At 37.2% G+C, this 9592-nt stretch overlaps 2 protein-coding genes across 2 annotated transcripts; both read right to left on the bottom strand.

Moving 5' to 3' along the window:
- Positions 1 to 355: 355 nt before the first annotated feature.
- LOC122104806 (olfactory receptor 5B3-like) lies at positions 356 to 1279 on the bottom strand. The gene has a single exon (XM_042675732.1). It carries the CDS (start codon positions 1274 to 1276, stop codon positions 356 to 358), a length of 921 nt encoding a protein of 306 aa, XP_042531666.1. The 5' UTR covers positions 1277 to 1279.
- Positions 1280 to 8146: 6867 nt separating this feature from the next.
- Positions 8147 to 9073, bottom strand: LOC122104954 (olfactory receptor 5B3-like). The gene has a single exon (XM_042676008.1). The coding sequence runs from the start codon at positions 9068 to 9070 to the stop codon at positions 8147 to 8149; it is 924 nt and encodes a 307-aa protein (XP_042531942.1). The 5' UTR covers positions 9071 to 9073.
- Between the last annotated feature and the right edge of the window lie 519 nt (positions 9074 to 9592).

Below are 9592 nucleotides of genomic sequence, written 5' to 3' on the forward strand. Positions count from 1 at the left end.
TTTAATCTCACTGACCATCTGCATGCATTTCAACTATACATGTAGCTATTTTACAGAAATTTGCATTCATCTGGCAATGGAAAAGCTTTACAAACAATAGTTGAATTGGTAACATTTTTGACAGGCATACCAAAAAATATCATAAAAATTCCCATTCCAGTATTATGTTTTCTAGTTCTATTGTTCCTCCTTTCCCCAGACAACCAGAAAATGAAGATGCAAATACATTACATTAGGGACTTGAAATAATATGGGTTTTAAAATATGACTCAGTACCTGGACTGAGAGGATGCAAGAGGGATGGCTATAGGTATTATGCAGCCCCAAGAGGTAATGTAAAAACCAAAAAGATTACTTAGCCTACAGAAAAACATTTTGTGAATGCATTCTTGACCTCCTTGTTCCTCAGGCTGTAGACCATAGGGTTCAGCATGGGGATGACCATCGTGTAAAACACAGATACAATTTTATCTGTGTCCATGGAGTGACTGGAGCCGGGCTGCAGGTACATGAAGATAACAGTCCCATAGAAAATGGAGACTGCAGTGAAGTGGGAGGCGCAGGTGGACACAGCCCTGCGATGTCCAGCACCTGCATGCAGCTTGCAGATGGTGATGAAAATGATTGTGTAGGATATTAAGATTACCGTGAGAGCAACAAATATATCAAAGCTGGCTACATAAATAACAACCAGCTCATTAACATCTCTAACAGAACAAGAGAGAACCATAATTGCTGGAATATCACAGAAGAAGTGATGGACCACGTTGGACTCGCAGAAGGAGAGACTGAATGTGTCCCCTGTATAGATGGAGGCGTTCAGAAAACCACAGATGTAGCAACTTACCACCAGACCTGCACACACGTTTCTTGTCATGATGGTGGTGTAATGGAGGGGCTTACACACAGCTGCATAGCGATCATAGGCCATGGAGGCCAACAAGTAATTTCCCACATTGGCAAATGTTGAAAAAAAGAACATTTGCATAGCACAAGCATTGTAGGACATGACTTTGTGGCCCATAAGCAGCCCAGCCATGGCCGTGGGAGTGATAGATGAAGAGTAACAAAAGTCCATCAGAGACAGGTTACCAAGGAAGAAGTACATGGGGGTGTGCAGACGAGAGTCAAAGACAATCAGTAGGACCATCCCCAGGTTCCCAACCAGAGTGATGATGTAGATAAGGAGAAAGGTAATAAAGAGAGGGACCCGTAGGTATGGATTGTTGGTCAGTCCCAGCAGGATGAACTCTTTCACCTCTGTTCTGTTCTCCATCAGTGCTATCTAAGAACTATTAGAGATACTGCACCTGTTAAAAAGCAAGTGTTACAAATAAACTGGAGTTGAAACATATAAATAACAGTATATTCCTCAGATGTAGTAATCAATTGTACTTCAAGATTTTACAAACTAGAAGCATGAAGCTGGAAGCCATTTTGGTGCATTTCTTATAGAGAGGCTTATGTTCTGTTCATTATGATGAGTATTTATCACGTATGTAACAAACATTTTCTCATTGTTAACTAAATGCAAACAAATCAATAAATTGTCAAAGCATCTTCTAGTGGTCAGTTGACTGCCAGAGCTCAATAGAAGCTGAAAGTTCCATTTCTGCTCTCTTGTCAAGAAATTCTTCAAACCATTCAAATGTGTCTGTACCCTTTAGTTAATATTATGAGTTTAGCCAAAATATGGATACAGCCCAAATCCCCCACAATAGATGAGTCGATCTAAAAAAATGTGGTACCTATATACAATGGAATTTTACACAGCCATTACAAAGAATAAAATAATGTCATTGGCTAGGAAATGGATGGAACTAGAGCAAACCATGTTAAGTGAGGTAAGCCAAGATCAGTGAGACAAATGGCACATGTTCTCTCTGATATGCAGAAGCTAGATCTAAAATGCACTGGGATATGAAAAATTATACAGGATTCTAGATACATACAGTGAGACCAGAAAAGGATGCTCTTAGGAGCGAATCACAAACATGCAATGCCTAAGTGCCTCTTCATATTTATATAGAATAATACACGTACTAAAATGAGCTCCTAAGATATAAAAATGGAAGACTTTTTTCCTTTTTCTTTCTTGTTTTAATTTTTAGGTTTTTTTCCCCCCTGATGATTCTGTCTTCTTTACCTTATATATAGTGTATTTATGTGTATATCTTTGGGAAGGCACAGAACTCGAGGAAAAAGGGTAAAGAAGTAGAGCAGTGGAGCTCACTCGACACTGGTGAAAGTGAACTATACAACTCATGGGTGGAGACGGGAGGGAGGGACTGGGAGAGAGAGAGAGGGAACAGACCACACTATGAAAGGAAATAAACTCATTACCTGACTCATGTAAATGTAACCCCTCTGCACATCACCTCTATAATAACAATTTAAATTTAAAAAAACAATCACAATTCACATTAGGTATAGCTTCCTCTGCCTTCCCATGTACTGAACTTCTTACTAATGATATGTATAGCATACAGAACTTACTTGTTGGAGAAAAAGCCAGTCACAGAAAGATTAGTCTCTCTCTTTCAGGCTGTAGTCAATATATTTCAAAATCTTTAAGGCAAGGGCTGTTCACATGGATTAATTCTTAAAAGTATCATGAATCTTTCCTGTTTAATGGAGTTGCTTCCCTCCTCTGCATTTAGAAAATAAACTGATGATGCAACATAATTCACAGATGGTGACTGAAAACATCAAACAAGAAAGGTCTTAGAAAAACCTGGAGGACAGATGAATAGTTAAAACTCTGCCAATATATTTTTTATCTTTGTGTGCTCTTCCTGACCATGAGTGAAGACTCATGGTCAATCTTCAGAAGAAGATATGTATTTACCAACAAGGGTTATTGTTGCATTAAAAAATAATGGCTAATGTGTCATGGTGTGTAGTTCATCTTTTCTCAAATGATATGGTATGGCACCATATTAGTTTTTCAGGGGCTAATACATGGAGATCTGGAGAGAGTTACATAGACTGGAAGAACGCTGTAGAATTCCCCTGTGAGACTACCTGCAGCTCCAAACCTTACTTTCTAGGGATGTAGTCATTAAAACATCTATAGGGATCAAGTTGGTTGTTTTCATGTGTACTTATGTTTTTGTGTGATGTGTCACTTATTGATTGCATGAATATTTGAATTAATTTATGTTTTCCACCATGTAAGACCAGCAATGTTTGGTGTAGGAATCTAAGAATTTTGTTAAATGTATGGCTTTGTAATCATTTCTGTACTCAACTGTAACAGTTTATTTGATCTTCTGTTTAACTAGTGCCTCTCCTCCTTATAGCTGTAATAAGAAAAACATATTAACCATGTAATTCTGCTAGAATGCTTCTTACTACAATTTTGGAGTACATGGTCTTAAGTTAGAAATATATGTTTAGTAACTGAGGTTCATCCTTAGTGTTGGATATTTTTTGTTGAAGAGTAATAGAAATTATTTTATCATTCTTCAGTTAAGTAATATTTTTGTTGACTGTCTTGGTTGGCTATTAGCAGTAAGAGTGATATAAATATTTAATGAAGCAATTTTGTGCAAATATCTGATTTTATGTGATATGAGTAAATAGAAAGGTGTCAGGTTGATTTGTTAAAGGTTAAGCGATTATTCACTTGAATAGGAAATAGTTACATTGCCTGTTTTTTAAATTTAGCTTTAGTTTTTCTGAACTTCAAAAAGGTTGTCAAAGGAGGTTACAAATGAACACATCCACCCAAGTGTCCAGTGCTTTCTGTCCATCGCTCCTTCCATCGTTATCCCCATTTCTCTACCCCCACACTCATTTCACATTTCCTCCATCCTTTATCAAACAGGGACATTGAGTTATCTTGATGTATTTGTCCTGCTTCCCTTTAGATATATCCATACCCATCCCTCATTATAACCTCGTTTCAGCTGCTTGATAATCCCTTTCATTAGACTGCCTGTTAAATTTTTAAAGGTTTGATCACATGTATGGCTATTTTCACGATGTTTATTCTGCCAAACCACAAGTATTCCTTCTTGGTATTGTCTTCTATTTCTTCCTTCAGAATTCCATTATAGAGAGTCTTCACTTCCTTAGTTAGCTTTATTCTGTGGTATTTTAAAAGGGTTTTGTGAAAAAGATTGTTCTCATTTCCTTCTTTAATTTTTAAATTTTTTAATTGAAAAGGTGATGAGCTGGTGTGTTACCGTTACATAGGTAAGACAATAAGTACATTTGTTTCCATTACCCCAAATCTCCTACTTATCCCTTCTTATTCCCCCGCACCCATTGTAATCTTCATATCCCACATAGTGTCAAGTGAGTATCAGTGTTGCTGTGATTCATCCATTGTTCTGCTGTTTCGGTGACTCCCATTTCATACTGCATTGCTTATTATGCAAAACATGAGGTACAAAAAGCTAAGAGAAACTATATACAGGGTCTAATGAGAACCTCGTTTCCATAAGTGGTTGATATGCTAAAAAAGATACTGATTTTTGTGCATTGAGTCAGTGTCCTGTTACTGTGCCAAAGGTGTTCCTCAGCTCTAGGAGTTTTGCAGTAAAGTCTTTATGGTTCTCTATAAACAAAATCACATCATTTGCAAACAGGGATAATTTGATTCCTTTCTTTCCAATTTGGATAACTTTTACATTGCTATCTTGATTATTTCTATGCCTGGACTTTTCAGTACTATATTAATCAGAAATGGAAGTTTTCCGCCAGTAATATAATTTCAGCTACATGTCTTTACATATTTTTTCAGCTATATATCTTTAGACATATATTATATTTGTATCTATTAATAGGTAGATGGAGATCTACATAGATATCTATATGTAATATCTATCTATCTATCTATCTATCTATCTATCTATCTATCTATCTATCTATCTATCTATCTATCTATTGAGGTAGAGCCTTCATTATATTGAAGTATTCTTCAACATAGCATATTCCTAGCTTCTCCAAAGCCGTTAACATAAAAGGTTTTGTCAAAGGGTTTTTGTGCATCTATTGAGGGTGACACTATAGTATTCAGTAGTGACTTTGGTTAAATAGTTTGATAAAAGCATTTTTTAGTCCTCTGCCTTCTTCCAGAAACCAGAATAACCAAATATCCAAACACTCTTTCTTTTCTGTCTTTCAAAAAGAAGGGCTTCATATAGCTGAAAACTGAACCAGGAAATCTCTTTATTAATGAGAAGAAATAATCTTCCTTAAATTTAGGAAGAAGAGAGAGCATTGAAGGAAATAAAATTAGAATAAAATATTCAGAGATAATGTAGGGTATATCTATCCTTAAGAAAGTATTTTGTATGGGCACAAGAGGTTTTTCTTTGTTGTTGTTGTTTGTAATGTACTATGTGTGGTTTGTTTTGTTTCTTTTGTCCATTCTTCCTCCTATGGCCTATCCTCTGTTGTCACTGTATTTGATTTTGGTACCCTGGTATTGTATATATGTTTATTTGAATTAGGGAAGGGAAAGGAAGGGGAAGAACAGAATGGTGAGAAAAAGGACAAGGGCAGGGGGAAACCAATGCAACAGCAATACACACAAGACAATAGAAAAGAAATGATTTTGTGTCCTTTAGTTTGTATATGGTTCTCCTTCAAAATGTAAACTTATTGACAAAGGACTTTCCAACATAAAATACTTTTTAGTTGTTGCAATTTTGTTATGTTACAGATATTTTGTCCCCTAAAAATAATTATTTTTAAATATATTTATTTTATTACCTTTAAGCAATTAAACCACCGTGTCTCAATTCAACATGTCAGTTTATGGGTAAAGCACATCACCAGCCATACCACGCTCTTCATCATTCTCCCCTCCCTACCACAACTCCACCCACCCCCTCAGCTCAGTCATTCCGTCTTCTTACATAGGTGCATTGTGTATTGTGACTGCATTCACCCATTCCCCTCCCCTCTCCGTTCATTTACCCCTTCCCCTTAAATCCCATCCCTTGTAGAAAAGAAATACTTTTCCTTTATGATTTTTGTCTTGTAAAATCATCTGTTAATTATTCAGAGGGCATCCCCCACCTTCATGCCCCATATTTTACTACAGATGCATATGGCCCTCTAGGCATTTTCATATATTTTTATATTTTAGATCTAACTTCCACGTAGGACAGAAAATATGCCCATTGATCTTCAAAGCTCGATTGATTTCATTCAACATAATTTTCTCCAGATCCATCATTTTCCCTGCAAAAGACATATTACTTTTCCCAATAGATAAAAACAATTTGTGTGTGTGTGTGTGTGTGTGTGTGTGTGTGTGTGTGTGTGTGTGTGTCTGTGTGTGTCTGTGTGGGTATAGGTGCATGTGTATGGGTGTAACAATTTCTTGACTTACTCAATTTATATATTTAGAGAGAGAGATTGTAAAAAGTAATTAAAGCAGATAAACTAATTTTTATTAAATGAGATTAATTTATATGTATATGTATATTGTTAAAATATGCAAAGATAAAACACATGATTTTTATTAGTATAATAAGTTTTGTCTCAAAGTAAGACTCCTAGACTAATAGGGAGAGAAATAAAAATATGATACATATGTTTATATTTTAATACCACAACTCAAAACCTAATTACAACCCTTAAGCATTAATCTATTAATGTTCTGCAGTGAAATTGAATCAACAGGGCATGAATAAACCTGTAAGAATACACTTGTGGAGCTTGGAAGGTGGTTCAGTGGTAGAGCGCTTGCCTTGCATGCATGAGGCCCTGGGTTCGATTCCTCAGCACCACATAAGCAAAAAGAAAAAAGCCAGAAGTGGTGCTGTGGATCAAGTAGTAGAGTTAGCCTTGAGCTAAAGAGCTGAGGGACAGCGCTCAGGCCCAGAGTTCAGGCCCCACAACTGGACCCCCCCCCCCCCCAAAGAAAAGAATACACTTGTCATGGGTCAGACAGAACACATGTGATTATGGAAGCTAAGAAGGGCCATACTCTCCTTGTGTAATTTGCAGAATAAACATGACTCTGTGTGTGTGTGTGTGTGTGTGTGTGTGCATGTGTTGGTCCTGGGACTTGGAATCAGGGCCTAGGTGTCATTCCTGAACTTTTGTTCTCAGAGCTAGTGCTTTACCACTTGAACCACAGAACCACTTACAGCTGTTTTTGGTAGTTCATTCTCCAATGAGTCTCACAGGCTTTCCAGCCTGAGCTGGCTTTGCACCATGATCCTCAAATCTCAGCCTTCTGAGTAGTTAGGATAACAAGCATGAGCAACCAGCACCTGGCATGGTTGGGTTTTAATTCATTCTGAGTTCAAAAATCTGAGTGGAGAGTGAAGGGTGATGAGCTTAAGACTTACAGATTGAAGGTCCAAAAACTAGTAGCTCTGAGGCACAAACCAAAGACCATATGAATGTTCCAGTTAAAGAAGACAGAGAATTGGGTGGGGGGGAGGGGGGAGCCTGGGAAGGGAGGTGAAGGGTAAACAAAGGAGGAGGCTGCAATGCTTGGTAAGAAATGTACGCATTATCCTGCCCATGTAATTGTAACCCCTCTGTACAGTATGTTCTCAAATAAAATAAAATAAAATTTAAAAAAAAAAAGAAGACAGAGAAAGATTCAGACATTTCATAACTCTTCTAGTGGAGAGAACCACAATGGATTGGATGATAAACTAATTAGATTAAATAGTTCTCTACAACAGAACATATTCATAAGCACACACACATGAAATACTTAACTATTTGAGTGTCCTCTCATTGAGTCAGATGATCATAAAATAGCCACATAACAACCACATAATATAAAATTCTGCCCTATGAAGTCACAAACATCTTCAAACACACTAAACATCATCATACCTTTCAAATATCCATGTGCTTCTTCATGTAGCTATTTTTACATTAAGTTTTCATTACAGAGAAAATTGAATTGAAATAAATTATAACTAGTGCTTATGATAAGCATATCTAAAATACTATAAAAATATGCACTCAAGGATAATCTTCCTATATATGTCATGTTTCCCTTTTTCCAGACATTTGGTTATTGTAGATGAAGGAAATTACTTCAGGCATTTGAAATCATGTGGGTTTTAAAATATGACTCAGGGTACATACTGAGACGATTCAAGTGTAATGAATATAGGTATTATGCACCCCCCCCAAATAAATGTGAAAACCATAAATATTACTTTGACTTTAGAAAGTATTTTGTGAATGCGCTCTTGACCTCCTTGTTCCTCAGGCTGTAGACCATAGGGTTCAGCATGGGGATGACCATCGTGTAAAACACAGATACAGTCTTGTCAGTGTCCATGGAGTGACTGGAACTGGGCTGCAGGTATATGAACATAAGAGTCCCATAGAAAATGGAGACCGCAGTGAAGTGGGAGGCGCAGGTGGACAAAGCTTTCTGATGTCCGGCACCTGAGTGCATCTTGTAGATGGTGATAAAAATGATTGTGTAAGATGCCAAGATTACCGTGAGAGCCAAAAATATATCAAAGCTGGCTACATAAATAATAATCAGCTCATTAACACGTCTCACAGTGCAAGAGAGAAGCATAACCGCAGGCATGTCACAGAAAAAGTGATGGATGATATGGGACTTACAGAAGGACAGACTGAATACGTCACCAGTATAGATGGCGGCATTTAGAACACCACGGAGGTAACAGCTTAGAATCACACCTGCACACGTATTTCTTGTCATGGTGGTGGTATAATGGAGGGGCTTACACACTGCTGCATAACGGTCATAGGCCATGGAGGCCAGCAGGTAATTTTCCATAGTAGCAAATGCAGTGAAAGAAAACATCTGAGCAGCACAAGCATTGTAGGAGATGACTTTGTTCCCCATAAGGAGACCAGCCATCACCTTTGGTGTGACAGCTGAGGAGTAACAGAAATCCACCAGAGACAGGTTACCGAGGAAGAAGTACATGGGGGTGTGGAGACGAGAGTCCAGGAGAATCAGGAGGACCATCCCCAGGTTCCCAACCAGCGTGATGATGTAGATGATGAGGAAGGTAATAAAGAGGGGGACCTGCAGGTCTGGATCACTGGTCAGTCCCAGCAGGATAAATTCTGTCACCTCCGTTCTGTTCTCCATCAATGTTATCTGAGAATTATAAAATGTTCTTCACCTATCAGGAAAAAAATCAAGTGCTTCACAAATGGATTGAAATAAGAGTAGTATGCATTTCTTGGATGTAGCAATAAATTGTATTTCAAGAATCTTTAAATGTAATCATGAACTCAAAGCCCAATTTAGTGCTGCTCTGATTACATAAAGGGTTAATATTGTTCAACTACTAGATTTTAATTACCATGTGTGTTATTTAAACATTCTTCACACTGTTCCCTAAATATAAACAATTTGACAACTTGAAAAGTAGACCACATTCTCCTATTGGTGAATTTGCTTTGCTAAATATCAGTGAAAGTTGACACTTCCGTTTTACCCACTTCCCCAGAAATATGTCAAATTATTTAGATTTACATTCTCTGTAATTTCTACCTAATAAGTTAGGGAAAAGTTTCTAATTCAGCTCAAGCATATTACTTCATTAACTTATTTATTCAGACCTAAAGAAAGATCATTTTATTACTATGGCTTTTTGCTTATTTGTGT

This window comes from Dipodomys spectabilis, unplaced genomic scaffold, assembly GCF_019054845.1.
Source record: "Dipodomys spectabilis isolate Male_0828 unplaced genomic scaffold, ASM1905484v1 ptg000030l, whole genome shotgun sequence".
In the NCBI taxonomy this organism is placed as follows: Eukaryota; Metazoa; Chordata; class Mammalia; order Rodentia; family Heteromyidae; genus Dipodomys; species Dipodomys spectabilis.

What these genes read in the sequence shown, in the direction of transcription:
- LOC122104806 (XM_042675732.1), bottom strand. Translation starts at nt 1,276, where the DNA reads ATGGAGAACAGAACAGAGGTGAAAGAGTTCATCCTGCTGGGACTGACC.
- LOC122104954 (XM_042676008.1), bottom strand. Translation starts at nt 9,070, where the DNA reads ATGGAGAACAGAACGGAGGTGACAGAATTTATCCTGCTGGGACTGACC.